At 37.0% G+C, this 25,325-nt stretch overlaps 1 protein-coding gene across 3 annotated transcripts in view; it reads right to left on the reverse strand.

Moving 5' to 3' along the window:
• DTWD2 (DTW domain containing 2) overlaps nucleotides 1–25,325 on the reverse strand; it is a 186,973-nt gene that overhangs the window by 102,898 nt on the left and 58,750 nt on the right. For all 3 annotated transcript variants that reach the window (XM_043978707.1, XM_043978704.1, XM_043978705.1), the window contains exon 4: nucleotides 11,024–11,216. In XM_043978707.1, coding sequence (XP_043834642.1) covers nucleotides 11,024–11,216 — 193 coding nt within the window. The remainder of the gene's footprint in view (nucleotides 1–11,023; nucleotides 11,217–25,325) is intronic.

A 25,325-nucleotide genomic window follows, 5' to 3' on the forward strand; every position in this document is an offset into this window, starting at 1 on the left:
AGTCAATCAGGGACAGCTAGGTGGTACAGTAGGAACAGCTAGGTGGCACAGTGGATAAAGCACCAGCCCTGGATTCAGGAGGACCTGAGTTCAAATCCAGCCTCAGACACTTGACACTTACTTGCTGTGTGACCTTGGGCAAGTCACTTAAACCTCATTGCCCCACAAAACTAAACTAAACTAAACAAAACAAGAAATAAATCCATCAGTGGGACAGATTAGGCATATGATATGCATAAGCAAACAAACCTAGTAGCCTAGTGTTCAGTAATCCCAAAGATATCAACTACTGGGGATGCTCACTATTTGATAAAACTTACTAAGAAAAATAGCAGTATAGCAAGAATTAGGTTTAGACCAATACCTCATACCACAATAAATTCCAAATGGACACTGTTGTTCAGTTATGTCCAACTCTTTATGACACCATTTTGGGTTTTCTTGGCACAGATACTTGGAGTGGTTTGCCATTTCCTTCTCCAGTTCATTTTACAAATGAGGAACTGAGGCAAACAGTGTTAATTGACAAGTGCAGAGTCACAAAGTAAGTGTCTAGAGCCAGATTTGAACTCAGAAAGATGAACCTTTTTTTACTCCAGGCCCAGCAGTGTATCCACTGCACCACTGTGAGATTTGGAATGACATCCCCTGATGGGAAGAGCTCCGCCATGAGGAGAAAGTATGTGATTTAAAAACCAAGTGACTTTAGCATTCCGGAAGTGACCTTTTCTGGGGTTTCAAAGGTCAGTTCAGCATCAGGCAGTGATGTTTGCTCATGGGTCCTGTCAATCAAAGTTACCAGCCAATTAGCTTGGAGCTGTGTGTATGTGGACGGCCCAGTTTCCTGTTTCACAAGAGGTTCTGGGAGTAGCCTCGGATTGGGCGGGGTCAGATACTGGGATCTATTTAGATAGTTAGAGGAAGTCTGCCTTTTACCTCTCTCTCTCTCTCTCTCTCTCTCTCTCTCTCTCTCTCTCTCTCTCTCTCTCTCTCTCTCTCCTCACCAACTTCTGATTGCACTTTAATAAATACTTAAAAGTCTAAACTCTTGCTAAAACTTCTAATTTAAGGTGACTACTCAATAGATTTTAGTAGATTTTAGACATCATAGCCCCTTACACCACCCAGCTAACTTAGATCTAAAAAGTCACATCATAAACAAATTAGAAGAACAACAAGGAAATTACACATATTCATATTCTCTCTCTCTCTCTCTCTCTCTCTCACACACACACACACACACACACACACACACACACACATCCCTGAACATCTTCCAAACTGTGTCAACATTCAGCATGAATTTCCCTCTGTGTATACTTGGTTCTAACTTCTGCCTCTCTTAATTTGCAATGCACATTATCATCCTCCCACCTTTCTCTTATCCCCTTCCCCTCCTATTTCCCTGTTGGGTAAGTCACACTTCTATACCCAGCTGAATATTTGTTATTCCCTCTTTGGGCCAATTATGATGAGAATGAGGTTCAAACATTACTGGCCACCACCACCCCCCTATTTCCCCCTCCATCATAAAAGCTCTTCTTTGCACGCCTCTTTTATGTGAGAAAATTTACCCCATTTTTTCTCTCCCTTCCCCCTTCTCTCAGTTCACCCCTCTTTCTCACTCCTTAATTTCTGGGGAAGATCATCCCAACATAATCAACTCATACCCAGGCCTACTATCTATGTAAATTCCTTTCAACTGTCCCTAATAATGACAAAGTTTTTAGTACTGACACATATCATTTTCCCATTAGGAATGTAAACACTTTGACTTTATTAAGTCTCTTATGATTACTCTTTCATGTTTACTTTTTTATGCTTCTCTTGAGTCTTGTGTTTAAATGTGAAATTTTCTATTTAATTTTGATTTTTTCATCTGTAATAAATGAAAGTCCTCTATTTCATAAAATATCTCTTCCTCCCTGAAGGATTATACTCAATTTTCCTGGATAGATTTATTCTTGGTTGTAAACCTAGCTCCTTTGCCTTTCAGAAAAACATATCCCAAGACCTTCCTTCACTCCTTTAACGTAAAAGCCACTAAATTTTGTGTGATCTGAACATGATATTTGAATTATTTTTTGCTGACTACTTGAAGCATTTCCTCTTTGACCTGGAAGCTTTGGAATTCAGCTATAATATTCCTGAAAGCTTTTATTTTGGGGAGATATTGCAGGAGGTGATTGGTAGATTGTTTTGATTTCTATTTTAACCTCTATATCTAAGATATTGGGGCAATTTGCTTTATAATTTCTTGAAAGATGTCAAGGCTGTTTTTTTTATCATGGCTCTCTGGTAAACCAATTATTCTTAAATTATCTCACCTCAACCTATTTTCCAGGTCAATCTTTTTTCCCAGTGAGACATTTCACATTTTCTTCTATTTTTTTTCATTATTTTGATTTTGTGTGATTGTTTCTTCACATCTCATGGAGTCATTAGCTTTCACTTGCCCAATTCTACTTTTTAAGGAATTGTTTTCTTCAGTGAGCTTTTGTACCTTCTTTTCCATTTGGCCAATTCTACTTTTTTAGTCATTCTTCTCTTCATTGGATTTTTGTGCCTCTTTTACCATATGTCCAATTCTGTTTTTTAAGGTGTTATTTTCTTCAGTGTATTTTGATGCTCCTTTACTAAGCTGTTGACTCTTTTTTTTTTTCATGATTTTCTTGGATTACTCTCATTTCTTTTCCCAATTTTTCCTCTACCATTCTCATCTCTTTAACTCTTTCAGGAATTTCTTTTTTTTTTCTTTTGGCTTGGATCAAATTAGCATTTTTCTTTGAGGCTGTTTTCACATTGTTGCCTTCTGAGTTTATGTCTTGGTCTTCCCAGACACCATGGTAGCTTTTTATTTGTTGTTGTTTTTGTTTGCTCATTTTTCCAACTTATTTCTTAACTTTGAACTTTATGTTAAAGTTGGGCTCTGCTCACCTAGGGGCAGGGAGGCACCATCCCCAGCTTTAGACTTTTACTTGTAGCTGTTTTCAGAGCTAGTTGTAAGGCTTTACAAGTTTTTGATGATTCCATATTTCTTTTCTTCAGCATCATTTCCATGTCCCCATATAGCACATCTGGTACCAACCTCAATGGTGAAATGGATTTGTTTTAAAAAAAAAATCTTTACAGATCTTGTCAATGTTTTGTCTGTTGTTCTTTCACTCTGATCTTTAAATTCTCTACAGAAGCCTTTGGTTTTCTTGGATCTATTACCAAACTTTCTTCAAATTAATTTTTCCTTCCATTGTTTCCCACTGTTTTATGAGGTAAAACTGTTCCTACTCTTCTAGTATCTTTCTTTTTAAGTTTTTACAGACAAGTTTATAAACTAAACCAGTGTTGTCCTTAGCTGCCAAATCTCTGAGGTTACCAAAGAGGTCAAATGTATGCTGGCTGAAACAGTTCTTAAGCTCTGTCTCATAATTTTGACAAATTAACTCCCTAATTCCAATTCAACAAGTCCAATTGCCTACTGGACACCTCCACTTGGATGTACTTATGGAACATGAAACTAAACGCATCCATAACCAAACTCATTAGCTTTGTCCTTATACTTGCCCCTCTTTAAAATTTTTCTTTTTTTAATTTTCATAAATAAATGCATTTAATTTTTATTGACTAATTTACTATCCTTAGTATGTATCATAGTACTTTGCAAATAGGAGATACTTTTATTTTGGTCTGGTTATGATTTCATTGGTATAGGAAAGTCCAAGTGAGGAAAGCACTCATACAGATCAGTCAGTCAACAAACATTTATCAAAGTCCTATAATGTGCCAGGCATTGTGTTAGGCCCTGGGAAAACAGAGAAAAATAAAAGTTCCTTTCATCAAAAACCTTATATTCTATCAGGGCACTCAAGAGATATATATGCTGCTATACACAAAATGGATATACAATAATTTTCAGAGTAGAAAGCAACTAGCAACTGAGAAAATAAGAAAAGCGTTCATATAGAAGTGGTGCTTTAGTTGAGCCTTAAAGGAAATAAAAGATTCTAAGAGGTGGAGGTGAGGCGCATTCCAGGCATAGGGGACAGCTTACCCAAAGGAAAAGAGACAGGAGATGGAGAGTTATGTGAAATCAGCCCCCAGAAAACTGGATGGGCCACCTTTGAAAAATTTTAGGGACGATAAGGACAAGAATAAAAGACTATCAGAGGTTATGGATAGATTGTCATCTCCATCAACTGGAAGATGTTCCCATAGTAATGAAAGCAGATCCATCAAATTACCCATGCATAGGAAACACATCTATTCATAGATGGTTATGAATAATTTTAATACATACAATTGTAAAGCATTTATACTTTTTAAAGTTTCACATATTGTTGCATCAAATAACCTCTCAAAACCTGAAAACAGGCCAAATGTCTATTAAGATAGATGAATAACATTTTAAGGTAAGATTTATTTTATAGCATTGAAATACATACAATTCTCCATAATTATCTTAACCTTACAAATAGTCATAGCAAATATATATGTTAGACTATGCTGTTGTTGTTTTTTCCATTACCACAAAGTAGAAAAGAATATATTCTTTCAATTCCTTTAAATACTCATTTGAGATATGCCTTATTGTTATTTTCTGTGCTACAACAACATATTTTTTTCACAATAAATGAATAAGAATTCTAACTCCAATCACTAAGTGCTAGTTATTGTTAAAAAATATTGGGGGAAATATATAATATGTATACACAAGTGATTGCCATATGGAGCTTGAAAATCTGATTGTCTGCAATGCTGATAATGACATCAAAGAACCAGGTGCTGTAGGCTTATAAATTACAAAAATGTTTTGGATAACCTGTTACATGATGTAAATGGCTTTTTATATTACTGCATAATCTTTTTTGTGTCTGTCGTTATTTTAGGCAAGGGCTGGTTAGATTTCATCATATATATAATATCCATCCATATATAAACATATATATTCATTAGCTTCCATTATGATAAAAATCAAATATTAGTTCTAATTAATCTCCATGTAATTACCTCAGACTTGAAGTATTATTTAAACATCATCATCATTGTGAAAATAGCCCCATCTCAGTAATTTACACATGTGTTACTTTAAAATTTTAGCAATAATAATTCTAATTTCAATAAAGTTTCTACATCAAATCTACAGTTAATTCTGGTAAATGTTTTATGAAATATAATTCATTCCTGAAACTTTGCTCATTATTATTGTTTAGTCATGGCTAACTCTTTGTGACCCTATTTAGGGTTTTCTTGGAAAAGATACTGTAGTGGTTTGCCATTGCTTTCTCAGCTCATTTTACAGATAAGGAAACTGAAGCAAACAGGGTTAAGTGACTTTCCTAGGGTCACACAGCTAGTTAAGTATGATATGATAAGTGATAAAATCTCTTATATTCTATACAAACATTAAGATGGAGAAATGTAGGCTAGATTACAGTTGGATTGGAGAGTAGGAGATTAGGTTAGAAGAAATGTAAGGCTACATTACAGACTGAACCTTAGAGAGAGGTGGAGATAAAATGGCATATTGGCAAGAAGAAATACAGCAAGCTTCTCCCCAACCCCCGACTCCACTGAAAATAATCGAGAAAATGCACCAGACTAAATCCTGCTTGAGATCAAAGAAAACAATCATCATTTTTGTCCAGGATAGCATAGGAAGACTGAGAGAGACACTGGAGACCAGGTCTAAAGCAGAGTGTATAAGAAACAGCATTCTAATAATATAAGGAAATGCTGTGGACCAGGACAAGAGGACGTCTCAGAACTGGTATGAAGGGGACTAAACTTGTACAAAATGCAGGAATAGGTGCAAACTGATAGCTCTGCTACTCAATACCCATTCCAGGTCACAAATCCAGGGCTAAATAACAAAAAAAGGAACAATGACAAAAGAAACAAAACAAAAATGAAATGTCTACAAGATCTTCAACCCAATCTAAGACCACAACAGACTGCCAGAAATTTGTGGACATTCTAAGCAAACAAGCCAGAAGTAGAAGTCACAGTGCCCAAGAAGACCAGGAAAAAGGTACAATAAAATACAGGGCAGTGTATTGCCCAGGCAGCCCATGACAGATCCAGAGGAAGAGGAAAAAGTGAACACAACACAAAGGCAGCAAAAGAACCTAGGGTCTCTGGAGGAAGAAACTGGAAGCAGAAAAAAAACATTAGGGAAATAGTGGCCACCCTACAAAAGAGAGGGGAGCTATCAGAACACAATAACTCCATGAGAAAAGAAATATTAGAACACAGTTAAGGAGTGATAAGTAAAGAACCATCAAACTCTCTGTTGCTTTTAAGAGAGTAAAGAAAAAAGAATGGGATACACTAGGGAAGCAACATAAAGGTTCACACAGTTAAAATGACTCATAGGAATTGAATTTGTGGTGTCTGCTGAAAATATTCAAAAATCAAAGGTAGCAATCATGTTCTCAAACAAGGCAACAGTAAAAATAGATATGATTAAAAGAGGTAAGTAGGGAAACTAAATTATGCTTAAACATATCACTGAAAATTAATTAATATCATTACACAGTATATATAAGTAAAGGAAAAATAAATCAAATTACAGAGAAAAATAGTTAAACTATACTATTAAAGGACATTAATATGTCCCTTTCAGATCTAAATAAAGCTAAATAGGGGGCAGCTAGGTGGTGCAGTGGATAGGGCACCAGTCCTGGAGTCAGGAGGACCTGAGTCCAAATCCAGCCTTAGACACTTGACACTTACTAGCTGTGTGACCCTGGGCAAGTCACTTAACCCTCATTACCCCAAAAAACAATAAATGAATAAATAAATAAATAAAGCTAAATAAAAAGAATGCAAGAACTTGAACAGAATTTTTAAAAGCTTAAATATGATAAGTTTCTGGTTATTACTGAATTTTCTTCCCATTCAGTAATGATATATGCACATATGTATGCATACACAACAATGTTTTATACACACGCATGCATATATTTATAAGCTATGCATAACACCTTTACAAAAACTGATCATGTAGTTGGGCATAATAACCTAATAAATAAACGTATAAAAGCAGAAAGAGGAAACATAGCCTTTACTGACAAGAATGCAATGAAAATTACAATGAAAAAAATTTTTATGAAAAAAACTTGAATCCTAATGAACTGGTTAGTCAAAAAGTAAACTGTAGAAACAATAGGTAATTTTTTTTTTTTTTAGTGAGGCAATTGGGGTTAAGTGACTTGCCCGGGGTCACACAGCTAGTAAGTGTTAAGTGTCTGAGGCCGGATTTGAACTCAGGTCCTCCTGAATCCAGGGCCAGTGCTCTATCCACTGCGCCACCTAGCTGCCCCAACAATAGGTAATTTTAACAAAGAAATTATGTCTCTGAGACAATATACCAAAACTTTTGAGACACAGTTAAAACAAACCTTAAAAGAAAAAAATATATTGCTAAACCTTTGCTTCAACAAAAGTAACATCAGAAAAACTACAAAATAATAAAAAAGCAAAACATTTTTAAAAATTAACAAAATAGGAATTCTGAAAATCAAGGAAGAGATTAACAAAACTGAAAGAAAAAATAACTATTCAAATGACAAATAATACAGGCAGCTGGTTTGCTGAAAAAAAAAAAACTTAAAAAACAAATTATGAGGGGCAGCTAGGTGGCGCAGTGGTTAGAGCACCGGCCCTGGATTCAGGAGGACCTGAGTTCAAATATGACCTCGGACACTTGACACTTACTAGCTGTGTGACCCTGGGCAAGTCACTTAACCCCAATTGCCCCTCTCTCTCTCTCTTTCTCTCTCTCTCTCTCTCTCACACACACACACACACACACACACACACACACACACACACAAAACCCATAAATAATTGGACAATCTAACTTTAAAAAGAGAGAATAAAATCAAATTGGCAGAATAAAAAAAAAGAATTCACAACAAATGAAGAGACGAAGTAATTAGAAACAATTTTACCTAATTATGTGCTAACAAAATTGATAATTTAATTAAAATGAATATTTACAGAAATATCAACTACCCAGATAAATAGAACAAGAAATTGTCTTTGAGAGTTAATTTATAGCTTGTTCAATTTCTTTTTAGGAAACTGATCTACTTAGATTCTCTATTTCTTGTTCTTATTTCTGAATCTAAGTAGATCAATCTCCTAAAAAGAAATTGAATAAGCTATAAATTAACTCTCAAAGACAAAATCTTAATACCAATGGATTTACAAGTAAAGTCTATCAAACATTTAAAGAAAAATCAATCCCAATATTTGGCAAATTTTGCTAAAAAGAAAAAAGCTTATAAAATTCCTTCCCTGGTACAAATACCATCTTGATATGAGAAAGACAAATCAGAAAAAGAAACCTTCCCTAAAAATGATCAACACAAAAATATAGTATGAAATAGAGTATTAGCAAAAAGACTAAAGCAACATAATAGAAGATTACTGAGTATAACCAGGTTGATTTGATGCCAGGAATACAGGATGTTCAATATTTGGAAAGCTATAAACATTACAGACTATATTAATAAGGAAAAAAATCACACGACATCAATAGATGCACAAAAAACTTTTTGACAAAATGTAATAGCCCTTTTCTGTTAAAAACACTAGAAAGTAGAGAAATAAATGGGCCTACTCTAAATATGATAAATAGTATCTAAAACTAAGAGACCTAACTATTTGCAAAGGAGGCCTCTCCAATAAGTTCAAAGTTAAAACTAGAATGTCCATTGTCACCATTATTATTTAAAGGGAAAAAAAATAAATTAAGGGAATAAGCAGAATCAAAGAAGAAACAAAATTATTAATTTTTGCAGATGATAATGGTAATATAATTAGATAATCCTAAATATTCAAATAAAAAGTTAAATAAAAAATTACTAACTACAGCAAAGTAGCAGGATATAAAATAAACCCACATAAATTATCATCTTTTCTGTATATTACTAACAACCAACCAGAAGAACTAGAAAGTGAAATTTCATTCAAAATAACTACAGAATGGAAAAAAATTGGGAATGCACCTATAAGAACTGTATTAGTACAACTACAAAACACCCTACAAAGAAAAAAATGAGAGACCTAAAAAACACATAAACTTCTCATTCTTGTGTCATGCTAATAAAATATAAATGGTAATCCTAATTCAATGAATTTATACATTCAGTATATACCAATGAAACTGCCAAAGACCTAAAAAAACAATCACAGAATTCATCTCAAGGAAAAAAAGGTCAAGAATCTCTGGAGAAATTTTTTTAATTGTGGGAAAGATAAGGGACTAGCAATAATTTATTCACACTATATTACAAAATAGTAATATTTAAAACTGTAAGGGGCTAAAATTCTAGCTAGTCTGTCTAAAATATCTAATGAGTGGTCGCCAATAAATTGTAAGCTTTAGCAAGAGTTTAGACTTTTAAGCATTTATTAAGGAGAATAAGAATTTGATGAAGAGAAAAAGGCCTAGATTCATCTATCTATCAAAGGGAGAGCACATCTTTAGCTCCACTCTCAACCAGAGCCCTGATGAAAGAGCACGAGAGCGCCAGCCTTGCCCCCTCTTCCTCCCACAAGAAAACGTCACTTCCTGATGCCAAAGAGCCACATGTCTTGCCCTCAGACAAGACATTCTCCTCATGGCGGAGCGTCCTTCAGTAAGTCTCCAGCAGGTGGCATCATTCCAATCGTTACAAAACTATCTGGTATTGGTTTAAAAAAAACTTTAAAATCAATTAGTGGAAGAGTAGATGCATAAAATCCAGATGCAAAAAAATATAACACAATGTTCAATAAACCCCAAAACTACAATAATTTGGGTAAAGACTCCATAGTTAACAAAAACTGCTAAGAAAATTGAAAATTTATACATGTATCAAGTACAGCCTTTATGAAACAAATCAGAAGATAAACTATGTTCTACAGAAGACCATATCTTTACAGAAACACAGTTTACCTAAAGGTGCAGAAAACAAAAGATTCTACTATGTTTGTTTTTGTTGACTATAAAAAAGTATTAATTCCATGAAGTTATCAAAAATCACCCATGCATATTTTGAAATCATATAATATTTTTAATAATACTCTGATAAATGTCAGTCAAGTTAAATAAAAAAACAGAGAAATATGCTTGCCAAAATAATTTGCTTCTGTCATAGAGAAATACCAAGACAGAGTGATTCCCTATAGTTGGTAAGGTCCTCCTGATGTTCCTATGTACAGATGGCATTGTACTGATTGCATTAAACGCTGGAACATTAATAAAGATCCTAAATAAGGTCTGTAATTACTCAAAAAGATTTTGGCCTAACCATCAACATAGGAACAAATAAGGTGATTTGGACTGGTTATTCTCCATAATATAAGTACTACTCCATAGTTATCAATAATTACAGTAATGCATCATTAAAAGAAAAAATTAGTCCCTATAAAGTTTTATAAGTAAAAACTGATTAAAGGTACTTAACAGAAAATAATATATATGTAAATATAATATAAATGTGAAATAATACTAATTAAATAGTAAAGTACTAAGATATTTTACTACGTGTTTGAACCATGCACCAAAATGTTATAGGTATGAATTTTAAATAGATTCCATTGAACAATAAATTAGTCCATTTAAATACAATAACTTAATATCACAACTTCATCATTAAAAAACTTTAGTTTCGGGGCGGCTAGGTGGCGCAGTGGATAAAGCACCGGCCCTGGATTCAGGAATTCCTGAGTTCAAATCCGGCCTCAGACACTTGACACTTACTAGCTGTGTGACCCTGGGCAAGTCACTTAACCCCATTGCCCCGTAAAAAAAAAAAAAAAAAAGAATTAAGCAAAAAACTTTAGTTTCTTCACTGGAGGATACAACAACATACATGATTTACATAAATAAATAAATGCATGGACACACAAATGGATGGATGGATGGATGGATAGGGTTTTTTGTATGTGCACACATACAACCATCAATATGTGTATACATATATGTATAATGTATGTGTATACACACATACATACACAAACATATTTCATTTACCTGTCTAGGAAGTCGGAACAGGGAATTCTTGTAGAAAATGTCTTTAGCCTGGCTCCATGTCCCATCAATGATGATGATAGTGGAAAGAGAAATAGGAGAATCTGATATCAATTCTTCCAAATTAATTGCTTCAGCACCAGGATATAAAATTAAAGTGCCAGGATTTCGGCAAATAGTTGAAAGTTCAGGATCTCTAAAATGAAATAAAGAGGGAAAAAGTTCCTTAGGGACTTCAAGAAACATTTTGTTCTGTATTATATTTTCCTATCCCCACCCCCATCCATCAGTCTATTCAACAAAACAAACAAAAATAGCAACTCCAAGTCAAACAAGATACTGGGTTTTCCCCAAACAACAGCAGTAACTTAGTCACCCTCTGTCCTTCCCATCTCCACCATTATTCCCTTTTTGGTGGCACCTCTTTCCTGGCAGCTATTTGTATTTTGGTTCTAAACCAAAGCAAGAATTATTACTCTTAATATTAAAAACTCCTCACTCCCTAGCTGTGACTATACTATAGCTACCATCAAACATATGAAACAACTTATTTCACAGACAACCTCATTTTACTGAAAGAAGAACCCCAAAACAGGATTGAGCCACCTGGTTTGCAGACAGGCAAGAACCTCAGTCTCCATCCAACTCCATTCTGTAATAGATGGTATGGGCCAAGTTCATGGCCCTGAAACTACTAAACCAACTCTAATGTCAAATATCAAGTCAAGGTGTATCAGATACCTAGTTCTTCTAAAAGACCGAAAAGAATACACATAAGGACTGGTTTTTTTTAAAGGAAGTACTACATGAACTGATTAGTTAACTCTCCATTATTTGCATTGACAAAGTTATTTACATATATACATACATACACACACATATATATACATATGTATATATATTTAAAATCCTATAATTTTAATCTAGATAGATTATATTATTTCTTTTGAATAGTTTTTTTAATTCAAAATATTCTTTTGAATACTTTTTGATTATGTCTTTCTCAAGTTAATATTAAAAACGGCTTTGACATTCCTAAGTACATTATTAGTTGAGTAGGGGTTGGGAGTGGGGAGGTGTGTGCCAAGAAAAAAATGACTTTAAAATATGATGAATGATAGCTTGAGATTGAAATTTTATAGTAAATGACTCATGAAACACATAATCTCTAAGGTGGGTACAAAACAAGCTAGAAAGATAGGGAAAGCTTAACTCCCCTCTGGGGTGTGGTAAAATATGAAAGTTTTTAACAGTCGGTTAGGATAACTGAAAGACGCCAGTTTTTCAAGGACCACCCTTTTGGGGAGGAGATGAACAGTCCGCCTGCTGCGCATGTCAGACTGCCTGCCGGGTACAGTCCGCCTGCTGCGCATGTCAGACTGCCTGCCGGGTACAGTCCGCCTGCTGCGCATGTCAGACTGCCTGCTGGGTACAGTCCGCCTGCTGCGCATGTCAGACTGCCTGCCGGGGTTTTTTTGACTTCCGGGGTGGAGAGAAGGGGAGTAGCCTTTTTTGCCGGCTTGGCGGGACTCCTGGCGGCGCGGGACTGACGGTCTGACTCACTCCAAAGGTGGCCTAAATCGGTTTGGTGAGTTTTTATAAGGAATATAGACTAAGCCTAGATTTAAGACGATTTGTACTGTATTTCTATTTTCCTATCCTTCTAATCAACAACACCTTATATACAATAAAGGCTCTATCTAGAAAACCAGAAGCTTCTTCCATTTACTAGTCTGGGAGATAAATTAAGGGAAGGGTTAAGTAGGGGAGATTTATGATCTAATATCCAATTTTAAATCTCACAGTTTGGCAACCACGAAGGGATCTTAAGGACCCTCCCACCCTCCCTAGTTTGGCCATAAGCCGGCTAATTCGGTGGATTTTCCAAATACCCCCCCCCCCCCCCCGCGGACTTTCCCTTTGTCTAATCTCCCTTAAAGACTTTAAGCCTCTGAAAGTCTCGCTTTAAACAGAAAAGCCAGCCCAGTTTAAAGGGCAAGATGCTTGAATATTCTACCATCCCTTTGATTTTTCTCATCGGAATGTATTGGGACAGCATAACATCCCGACTTAGAGGAATAGTTTACTCAATGGTCCTTCATAACATTATTGGTTTTTTCCTCATTCAGGCAGCAAAAAGTTTTTTGTATAATAGTATACGTGAGAATCTTTGGGAAAATACGTTTAATATAAGTAGAAATTTTATGCCTGCAATTGAAATACCTTTTAATACCACATCCATAGTTCATACGACTAAGGATTTTATTCTTTTTTGTTGTTTTTTTTTTGTTTTTGTTATTATCATTGTTATGATGTGGGGGAAACTCTCACATATGGAGAGAGACCTCAAAATGGCTGTTTCTACTAGAGATGATCCAAGTTCAGAATCAGATCAGCAGAAACTACTCCCTCTGCAGGAAGCTATAGAACATAGTAAGAAGGGAGTGCCAATTCAAGTCAGAAAATATAGCCCCTTTAGACCAAGTGACTTGAGCGCATGGAAATCAATCATCCCTAGTTTTGAGAAAAATCCAAACACTGTAATTTCACAGTTAAGGACTATATTTAATGCATATCAACCCAGTTGGGCTGATGTTACTTGCCTTTTGGAAACTTTACTGTCCCCAACTGAGATTACAGATATTATCTCAGCAGGAAATGCCCTTGTTGCGAAAGGTAAGGCCGATGTGGAATGGCCTCTAAAGGATCCAGAGTGGAATTATAATGATGATAGGGATTTCCAAAGATTAAAAGATGCTAGAGAAACACTTCTGAAGGGAATGGAATCTTGCTCTAGAAAACCGGAAAACTGGCAGAAATTTTTAAGCCTACCTCAGGAGGCTAATGAAAGACCAAACAGATTTTATGATAGACTTTGTGAGGCCGCTAGACAGTACACCAGATTGGATCCAGTAGATTTAAGAGATTCCTGTATCATTCTCAACACATTTGTTTATAATTCACTGCCAGAAATACGCAGATACTTTCTGAAACAATGTCCAGACTGGAGAAATCTCTCAGTAGATAGAATTAAGGAACTTGCAAATTATGTCTTTGACTCACGTGAGGAAGATCCAGATCACCCTAAACAGAGCATTCTGGCACCAGCGATTCCTAGTCAGCCATGTGGACACTGGAACAAGGACACTAAGGTGTGTTGTTACTGTCGTAAGGAGGGGCATGAATTGAGAGAATGTAGGACTTGGAGAAGAAATTCTAATTCTAATTACAGGCGAAATCAAAATAGAAATAGATCCTTTTGGAGGAATACAGAAAGGCAGTACCAGAATAATGGTAACCAAGACCCCCCTCAGAAGAGGACACAGGAATGATGGTGTCTTGGGGAGGAATGGAACATAGATAATGAAAGCCATATATTCCCAGATCCGGATTTTTTGAATGCACTTGTGCCAGTCCATTCACCTCCCCAGAGTAATGAACCACATGTCACCTTAAAAGTGGGGGAGACTTATTATGATTGTCTGCTAGACACAGGAGCCTCTAAATCAGTATTAGTAAGCAAACCAGATGCTGGGTGTAGACCTGTAGGATTTTTGAATGTAGTGGGAGTCTCAGGAAAGAGCCAGAGAGTGGCAAAATTGAATCCTCGCATGGTATCTATGGGGCCCTTAACAGTGGAACATTCATTTTTACTCATGCCTGATGCCCCTGTAAATTTATTAGGTCGTGATCTCCTTTGCAAGCTTAGAGCAACCATATCTTGTGCTCCAGATGGGGCTGTCTCCTTACAATTGCCAGAGGATACTGTTCATTTATTACCAATTTTACTTACAGAAGCTCAAGGAACAGCAGGGGAGGTATCCAAAATCCCCTCTGACATTCCTGAGTCTTTATGGGCCTCATCCCCTAATGAGGTGGGGCTCCTTAAGTCTGCCATGCCTGTTACCTTTAAAGTTAAGGGGGGACCACCCCCCTCCATTCCACAGTATCCATTGTCTAGGGAAGCAATAGAAGGGATCACCCCTATAATTGAGGCTTTGAAAAGCCAGGGTATTATTATTCCATGTCATCACTCTCCATGCAATACTCCCATTTTGCCAGTTAAAAAACCCAAGCCTGGGCCAGATGGTAAACCTGTTTATCGTTTTGTGCAAGATCTTAGAGCGATTAATAATTATGTTATTCCTAGACATTCCATAGTTCCAAACCCGGCTACGATAATTTCCTCGATTCCCTATGAATCTACATGTTTCACAGTGGTAGACCTTTGCTCTGCCTTTTTCTCCATACCAGTACATGAGGACTTCCAATATTTATTTGCTTTTACCTGGAAAAATAGACAGTGGACCTGGACTAGACTCCCACAGGGATTTGTAGACAGTCCCACATTATTTTCCCAAATTTTACAGCAGGATCTGGCCTCTATTACCTTTAAGGGCTCCATACTAGTACAATATGTAGATGACTTACTTTTGGCCTCTCCTAATGCTGAAATTTGTCAGGAAGATAGCCGTCACTTACTGCTGGAGCTGCACAAGAGAGGACACAAGGTTTCCAAGACAAAGGTACAATGGTGTTTGCCCCAGGTAGAATATTTAGGATTTATTTTGGCTGCTGGAACTCGCTCTGTCTCTTCTAAGAGAGTCCAGGCCATTCAACAACTCTCTGCCCCCACTACTAAGAGGCAGTTGAGAGCCATTCTGGGAGCAGCTGGGTACTGTAGACAATGGATACCCTCTTTTGGTGAAATTACTAAACCCCTCATAGCTCTTACAAAAAGTTCTGTTCCAGACAGTTTACAGTTGGATCCCCAGCATCTCTCAGCCATAAAAGAATTAAAACGGGCCTTGTTATCAGCACCTGCCCTAGGACTGCCAGATTATAGTAAGCCTTTCACTCTCTTTGTGCATGAACAAAGGGGGGTGGCTTCTGGAGTCCTGACTCAGTCACTGGGGCCTAACCAACGTCCTATAGCCTACTATTCAATTCAGCTGGACCCTGTAGCGGCTGGAGCGCCACCTTGCCTTAGAGCAGTGGCGGCCACAGCGCTTTTGGTAGAAAAAGCCTCTGATTTGGTCCTAGGTAACCCTCTAACTGTGCAATGCCCTCACGAAGTGGAGGCTCTCTTACTACGTCACAGGACACAAGCCTTTTCAGATCAAAGGCTGGCTAAGTATGAAATAACCCTGTTAGGTAATGAGAATATCACTTTAAAACGCTGCACAGTTCTTAATCCAGCAACACTACTCCCTAACTTACCATTCTCGGGGGAACCATTGCATGACTGTGCTTCTTTAGTTGATATGGCTGAAAAACCCCGTGACGATCTTTTTGATACACCTTTAGAAAATCCTGATCTTGTCCTCTATACAGATGGTTCCTCATTTATGAGAGAGGGAACCCGTTTTACTGGAGCTGCTGTAGTTTCTGATTATGACACCCTCTGGGCAGCTTCTCTGCCTTCCCATTTTAGTGCACAGGCTGCTGAACTTGTGGCTCTTACACAGGCCTGTAATATAGCTAAAGATAAGAGTGCCACCATTTTTACTGACTCGAAATATGGCTTTGGCATATGCCACTTTATTGGTATGATTTGGCGTCAACGAGGCTTTCTAACATCCTCGGGCAAGGCTATTGCCAATGGGGACCTTATCAAGGACCTCTTAGATGCCCTAAAACTGCCTTCTTCCCTAGCCGTTGTACATTGCCCTGCCCACACAGGGAATAGTGATCCTGTTTCAAAGGGAAATGCACGAGCCGATTCTGCAGCCAAGCTTGCTGCATTAGAAGCTCCTGAACATGTATTTAACCTTTCACCTTCTGAGGATATTCCTTCCAACCTAACCTATGACGATTCTGAAGTAGAAAAGTGGAAAAAGAAATTTAAGGCGAAACAGATCAATGGCATCTGGGTGTCTCCGGAAGGTAAGCCATTTCTTCCCCGGAAATTCTACCACCAGGTATGCCTCTCTGTTCACAGAAAAGGCCATTTTGGTACACAAGGCATTGTAGACTCTATTAAGAGAACCTGGATAGCACCAGGTGTGACTAATACAGCATCTCGAATCTGCTCGGGCTGCTCCACATGTCAGTCTTATAATCAGTATGCTTTTAAGGCCAAAGCTTATGGAGGGCGTCCTCTAGCATATACACCTTTTGAGCACTTACAAATTGATTATATTACTATGCCAAAAGCAGGACATTATAAATTTTGCCTTGTTATAGTTGATCAGCTCACTCGGTGGGTGGAGGCCTTTCCCAGCCCCCGAGCCACAGCTGCCTTTGTTGCCAAAATTCTTCTTAAAGAGATAGTACCTCGTTTTGGCCCACCAGCCCGCATCGATTCTGACAAAGGCACACATTTCACTGATTCGATTTTATCCCAAATCTACTCTTTCTTGGGAGTGACTCCAAAATTCCACACGCCCTACCATCCACAAAGTTCAGGCCAAGTCGAACGTATGAATAAAGAGCTTAAGAGTATGATTGGCAAATTATGTACTGAAACCCATTTGAAATGGCCTGATGTTCTACCATTGGCATTATTCTATCTACGAAGTAGACCAAGAGGAGAACTTCATATATCTCCTTATGAAATGCTTTTTGGTCACCCTCCTATCCAAGCTAAAACTTTTTCCCCAGTTTATACATCACTGGTGGGAGGTGATACTTCTGTTGCTTCCTATATACAGGAATTACAGACCAGGCTACGTGAACTCCATGAGGCAGGAGCTGTGGTCCAGGCAGGACCATTAGACTTTTCATTGCATAAGTTCAACCCAGGAGATAAAATATATGTAAAGAATTTTCAGAAAACCAGTGGAACTCAACCTGCCTGGGAAGGACCTTTTCAGGTATTATTGACAACTCCTACTGCCATTAAAATTGGTGAAAAAGACTCATGGATTCATTGCTCTCATATAAAGCCTGCACCATTCATAGGTGAAGAGATTTCAGATAGACCTGAGGTAGACGCTAAAGAGGTAAAAACCCTAAAGATAGCAACTGTTAAAGAGCAAAGAGAGTTCAGAGGAAAAAGGCAGTTCCCATTTAATAATCCCACTGATCAGTTAAATGCTTTGGGACTCAGTCTTCGTAAAGTATCAGGAGACGGAAATTGCCTTTTTAGGGCTTTAGCAGACCAGCTAGAAGGTCACTGTAGAAATCATCTCAGACACAGACAAGAAGCTGCTTCTTATATGATTAACCATAGACAAGAGTTTGAGTCTTTTATAGTAAATGACTCCCCTTTTGAAGAATATGTTGATGAATTAAAGAAATTTGGAAAGTGGGGAGGAAATGATACAATTGTAGCATTTGCTAAGCAGCATCAGCTGAATGTTGTGGTTCATCAATTAAATCAGCCTTTATTGAAAATCAGTGGCACAGACAAAACTGATGCTAGAGAACTCCACATTTTCTACCATAAAGAACATTATGACAGCATTAGAAAGATCAATGACAATTCAGAAACCCCTGCCACTTTGGCATGCAGAGAATTGGGGAACCAGTTAAAACAATGTGGCATACCCCAAACTCTAGCAGCTTAAATACCTTAAAATTTAACAAGCATTTCCTTCCACAGGCAAAAGCACTGAAGCACATGGCCTAGTTTTCTGGCCCACCTCAATTTCTCCCACCCTTTTCCCTACCCTATACCTATTTTTTTTTTAATCCTTTTTGCTTTTTGTTTTGTTTTGACTTTTGAAAGGCACTGAAAAGACCTGGAATTCACCACACCTTTAAATTCTTTAAGAGCACAAAAGGGTGCTTAGCGAATCTTTTGCCTTTTATTTTTGGTTTTTGGTTTTGCTTTGTTTTTTTTTTGTTTTTTTTTTTTTTTTTACTTTTGTTTCTTTTGCTTTTCTTTAAAAACCCGATTTTGTGAACTAAGTGACTTTTCAAAGGCATTTTAAGTATATGCTATTGAATATTGAATCTTGCTTATTGAAGTCTTATTTCTTTTTGATGAATTAATCACCACTTTAAGTATCTGCTACTGTTATACTAGAGAATTCATGTATAAGATGATGTGGTCTACTTGCTAAAAGAAGATTATGTAATAATGTCTAAAAGAAGATTATGTAACAATGTCTAATATAATCAGCTATTTACATTCGTTTATTATTTATATGTCATTATACTCTGGGTATGGTTTGGAATTATTGTATATATCACTAATATATTCTCAGTTATGCAGCATAGCACACATTTTTACCATCATATTGTCTTTGGTGAAATTAATGAGATTTCAGAAATATGGAAACTTATCATTTCAGAGACTAACTTGCTGTGAACTCTGATGCAGGCCCTGGAGAGAATATATGTGCAACAAAAGGAGAGACAGGTATACATAAGTCCATGGTTTGCTTATGATGGTGACCATGTAGAGCACAATTACTAGGCACAGTCCAGTATTCATCCTCTCTCCCTCCTAATTTAACCTAATTTAACTGAACTTACTTATCTTTTTATCTCACTCAGTTGAATTCACCTGTGGCCTAGCACAATCACTGGCTGTCTCGGAACCATGAGATATGGTATGATAACCTTTCCATAACATTTTCAGGTGTCATGAACACATACTAAATTTGACTTTGATCCAGACACATGGTGGTAAAAAGTGTTACTGATTGCAAAATGCTATGCTAAGGTTTAGTAAAAAAAAAAAAATACAGCAATTCAAACAGTTAAAGAAGAAATCCAGCTTTCCAGACCAGAGTCCAGAGTCCAGAATCCAGTTTTCCAGACCAGAATCCAGTTTCCTCCTGATGACATCTTACCACTTCAAGAAGACAAGAGAACTCAGAGACTTTATATGAACTGTTTTGCTTTATTAGCTTTTACTATCTCCTTTCTGTTATATACTATCTGTAACATGTACTCTCTGCAGAGGCTCTCCCTTTGCAAGACTAATGTCAAAGCGTTGGTTCATGAGGAAAGAAAAAAAATCGCCCCTCTGGACAAAACTTTCCTCTCTTCCTTTTCTGTATTGTTGTTCGCATATTATTAGTCAGCAGAAGTTATTATATTCTTTTTACTGTTCCATCAAGGAAACATTCCATTTCTTGAGGAAGCAAAGGGGGGAAATGTGGTAAAATATGAAAGTTTTTAACAGTCGGTTAGGATAACTGAAAGACGCCAGTTTTTCAAGGACCACCCTTTTGGGGAGGAGATGAACAGTCCGCCTGCTGCGCATGTCAGACTGCCTGCCGGGTACAGTCCGCCTGCTGCGCATGTCAGACTGCCTGCTGGGTACAGTCCGCCTGCTGCGCATGTCAGACTGCCTGCCGGGGTTTTTTTGACTTCCGGGGTGGAGAGAAGGGGAGTAGCCTTTTTTGCCGGCTTGGCGGGACTCCTGGCGGCGCGGGACTGACGGTCTGACTCACTCCAAAGGTGGCCTAAATCGGTTTGGTGAGTTTTTATAAGGAATATAGACTAAGCCTAGATTTAAGACGATTTGTACTGTATTTCTATTTTCCTATCCTTCTAATCAACAACACCTTATATACAATAAAGGCTCTATCTAGAAAACCAGAAGCTTCTTCCATTTACTAGTCTGGGAGATAAATTAAGGGAAGGGTTAAGTAGGGGAGATTTATGATCTAATATCCAATTTTAAATCTCACAGGGGTCAGGCCACAGTGAGTCCCAGAGCCAAGACCTCTTGGAAGAAGCCCCTAAACCACAGTTAACACATGCAAGAATGAGATGCAAAACAAAATGCTATGTGAGATTTATGGAAGACTATCATTACTAAGTAAAGGGCTCAGAGAAGACTTCAAGGAGGAGATAATATTTTAGTTGGGGTTTAAAATGGTAAGTGGGAATTTAACAAGTAAAAAGGCAGAAAGAGGGCATTCAAAATACAGAGAACAGTGTGAACAAAGCAGGAAGACCAAAGTGGGTATTTGGGAGCCAGAGTTATCCAGTTCAGCTGGAGCTTAGAGTACATAAAGGGAAATAATATTAGAAAAACACAAAAAGGTACAAACCTGTAACAGACAATGAATGGCCTTGAATGATAAGCAAAGATGTCTGAACTTAAATTGCTAGGCAATAGGGAGTAACTAGTGCTTTTTTTTTTTTTAAACAGGGCAATGAGGGTTAAGTGGCTTGCCCAGGGTCACATAGCTAGTAAGTGTCAAGTGCCTGGGGCTGGATTTGAACTCAGGTCCTCCTGAATCCAGGGCCAGTCCTTTATCCACTGCACCACCTACCTGCCCCCCAACGAATTCTAACAAGAGAAGGACAACAACAATTTGGTTCCAATTTACCTTTCCAGTCTAATCTCACATCACAATACTTAATGCAGCTTGAAGAAGAATGTAAGATAAAGAAAAAAGTGCTGAAGTTGGAGTGAGAAAGAGCCAGGTTTGAAACTTGCTTCTGACAATTACTACTAAAATGACCATAGGCAAATCACTTAACCCCTCTGAGGCCCATTTTCTTCATCTGTTAAATGGAGGGAAAGGAAGAACCAAACCAAATGAAGGAACATTTTGGATTAAGAAAAACACAAAATTGATTTTTTTTTTAAAAGTCATCCTACAACAAGCAAAAAAAGCATAAAGAAAAAACATGTTTCTTTGTTTTAAGAAAAAAAAGTCTTGTAGTAGGATGGCTACAAGAAATGAAGTAAGAGATAAATAAGAAAATTAGAATTGAAATGAGTGTTCTGGAGGAAAAATCTGTAAAGAGATTAGTAGTTCAGAACAGACTGTTAAAAAAACAGAATGGAACAATCAGGACTCAACAATTAAAGGAAACAATGGCAAATATTAAAAGAAAATCAAAAGATTTTTTAAAATAGAAGAGAAAATGTGAAGTAGCAACTGTCAAAAATAACTGAAAATAGTAGGATAAGAAATTTGAATAATAGGTAAATACAATTTAAAAAAAAAACAGATTCCTTGAAAACAATGACCAAAGCAATCTAACCCATTGACACTATATTTCATTAAATCATAAATAAAAACTGCTCTCACCCATTAGAATAAAAGAACAAAGTAATAATATAAATAATCAACCAATTATTAAATCTTTAAAAAAAAAATGAAAACACCCAGGAATGTCACAGCCAAATTCTGGAATTTTCCAGGTGAAAGAAAAAAAAATACTACTACAAGCAGCTGTAAAGAAAAAGAGCAAGTACTAAAGAACTACAGTCAAGATCCCACAAGACTATGATACAACTATGAAAAAAAAATAAAGTCTTATAACGTAATATTCCAAAAAGTAAAAGACTTAAAACCAGGAATAACTTACTTCACAAAATTAATTTTATAGGAGAAGCAAACTGAATTTTAAAACAATAGAAGATTTTCAAGCATTCTTGAAGAAAAACCCAATTCTGAGTAAAACTATGAAAAGCAAACACAGAATCTAAAAGAGTAATTAAAATAAAACCAATGAGATGAGTTAAATGACATGAAATATTTTTATTTGAATAGGAGAAGAGCTTGGCAGGTAGGCAGTACAGTGTATGGAACATTAGGCTTGGAATCAGGAACACTCATCTTGAGTTTAAATGTAGCTTGAGACACTTAATAGCTGTGTGACCCTGGGCAACTCACTTAACACTGTTTGAATCAGTTTCCTCATCTGCAAAATGAGCTAAAAAAGTAAATGGCAAACCATGCCAGTATTTTTGCCCAAAAAAAAAAACACACAAAGTCACAGAGTCAGACATGACTGAAAAGTGACTGAACAACAAGGTGAATGAATATACACATGCACAATTTGATGTAGAAAAGGTATTCAACTAAAATCCCTCAAAGGGAACAGTCAGAAGCAAAGCAAACATCAATTTAGTCAGAAGCAAATCAAACAATTTCAGAATGCAGATCAAAGAATGGGCATTACAGAAGCAAAATAAAATGTAAGAGCTAAATATCAGAGTCTGAGCTTGGTGAATTCTTGAGTCCCCTACCCAGAGAAGTAGGAAAGTAGGGCAGCTAGGTAGTACAGTGGCTAGAGAGCCATGCTTAGAGTCAGGAAGATTCATCTTTATGAATTTGAATCTAGCCTCAGACATTTACTAGCTCTGTGATCCTAAGCAAGTCACTTAAACCTGTTTACCCAGTTTCCTCATCTCTAAAATGAACTGGAGAAAGAAATGGCAAGTCATTACAGTATCTTTGCCAGAAACCCCAAATAGGGTCTCAAAACGTTGGAAATGACTGAACAACAACAATGTTCTGTCAGTACCACTCACTCCCTAACCAGCCTTCATGCTCTGACAGGATACACGAACCAACCCACTAGCTTTTGTTTTAGGACTCATTCTAAGATTTCTGACCCACTGCAATTTCTATGGGCATACACCTCCCCACCCTTCTGATACAACCAGCATCAGACCTCTCAATTCTGCCTAGTCATGTTTTAAGAAGGGAGACATATAGCAGAAAGTAATTATGCTCTGCTGTGTTAGGGGCAGGAGACACTAGGCTAGGGAACCCCAAGGCAGAAGAAACTCAACTGAAAACACCCATTCCCAACCTCATCCAAGCCTGCAAAGAGTAACAGACACTAACAGCCCAGCCAGAAAAGAACAAGAGGGAAGAAAAACAGAGAATTAGAGAAAAGGGACAGAATTTGTGACTGAATCAGGCCTAAAGGAAATAGGATAAGCATTCAATTGGGATGAGTCTTGTGCCCTAAGGAATTCCTTGGTACTGGGACTAAGGTCATTGAAAAGTAATTCCACCACTATGTACAAGGAGCTATAAAATTGTGCATAACCTTTGACCCAGCAATATCACTAGTAGGTCTGTATCCCAAAAAAGTCATAAAAAAAGGAAAAGGGCCCACATGCATAATAATATTTATAGCAGCAATTTTTGTGGTGGCAAAGAATTGGAAATTGAGTAGATGCCAATCAATTGGGGAATGGATGAACCTGTTGTGGTATATGAATGCAATGGAATACTATTGTGCTATAAGAAATGATAAACAGGCAGATTTCAGAAAAACCTGGAAAAATTTACATGAACTGATGCTGAGTGAGAGGAGCAGAACCAGGAGAACATTGTACAAAGTAACAGTAACATTGTGTGATGAACAATGGTGATAGACTTGGTTCTTCTGAGCAATACAATGATCCAAGGCAATTCTAAAAGATTCATGATAGAAAATGCTATACACATCCAGAAAAAGAACTGTGGGATCTGAATGCAGATTGAAGCATACTATTTTCACTTTTTTTGGTTTTTTTCTTCCTTTAGGTTTTTTTCCTCTTTTGTTCTGATTTTTTTAAAATTATAATTGTAAGAGTATTTTATTATTTTCCGGTTACATGTAAAGATAGTTTTCAACATTTGTTTTCATAGGATTTTTAGTTCCAAATTTTTTCCCACTCTCCCTTTCCTTTCCCCTCCCCAAGATAGAAAGCAATCTGATATAGGTTATATATGTGCAATCACATTAAACATATTTTTGCATTAGTCATATTTGTGAAAGAAGAATCAGAACACAAGGGAAAAACCTCAGAAAAAAACAGTCAAAAAGTAGAAGCAGTATGGTTTGATCTACATTCAGAATCCACAGTTCTTTTTTTTCTGGATGTGGAGAACATTTTCTATCATGAGTTCTTTGAAATTGTTTTCAATCATTGCACTGGTGAGAAGAGCCAAGTCTCTCACAGTTGATCATCACAAAATGTTGCTGTTACTGTGTACAATGTTCTACTGGTTCTGCTCATCTCACTATGTATCAGTTCATTTAAGTCCTTCCAGGTTTCTCTGAAATCTTGCTCATTGTTTCTTATAGCACAACAATATTCCATTACATTCATATACCACAGGGACAGCTAGGTGGCGCAATGCATAGAGCACCGGACCTGGAGTCAGAAGTACCTAAGTTCAAATCCGACCTCAGACACTTGACACTTACTAGCTGTGTGACCCTGGGCAAGTCACTTAACCCCAATTGCCTCACTAAAAAAAAAAAATAAAACCAAACAAACAAACAAACAAACATTCATATACCACAACTTGTTTAGCTATTCCCCAATTGATGGGCATTCCCTTGATTTCCAATTCTTTGCCACCAGGGAGCTGCTACAAATATTTTTGTACATGTGGGTCCTTTTCCCTCTTCTACGATCTCTTTAGGATAACAGACTTAGTAGTGGTATTGCTGGGAAAAGGGTATGCAGTCCCATAGCCCTTTTGGCATAGTTCCAAATTGCTCTCCAGAATGATTGGATCAGTTCACAGCTCTACCAACAATGCATTAGTGTTCCAATTTTTCTACAACTTCTCCATTTTGTTCTGATTCTTTCACAATATGACTAATATGGAAATATGTTTAAGATGCTTGTACATATATAACCTATATCAGA

Source organism: Dromiciops gliroides, chromosome 1 (genome assembly GCF_019393635.1).
Source record: "Dromiciops gliroides isolate mDroGli1 chromosome 1, mDroGli1.pri, whole genome shotgun sequence".
Taxonomy (NCBI): domain Eukaryota; kingdom Metazoa; phylum Chordata; class Mammalia; order Microbiotheria; family Microbiotheriidae; genus Dromiciops; species Dromiciops gliroides.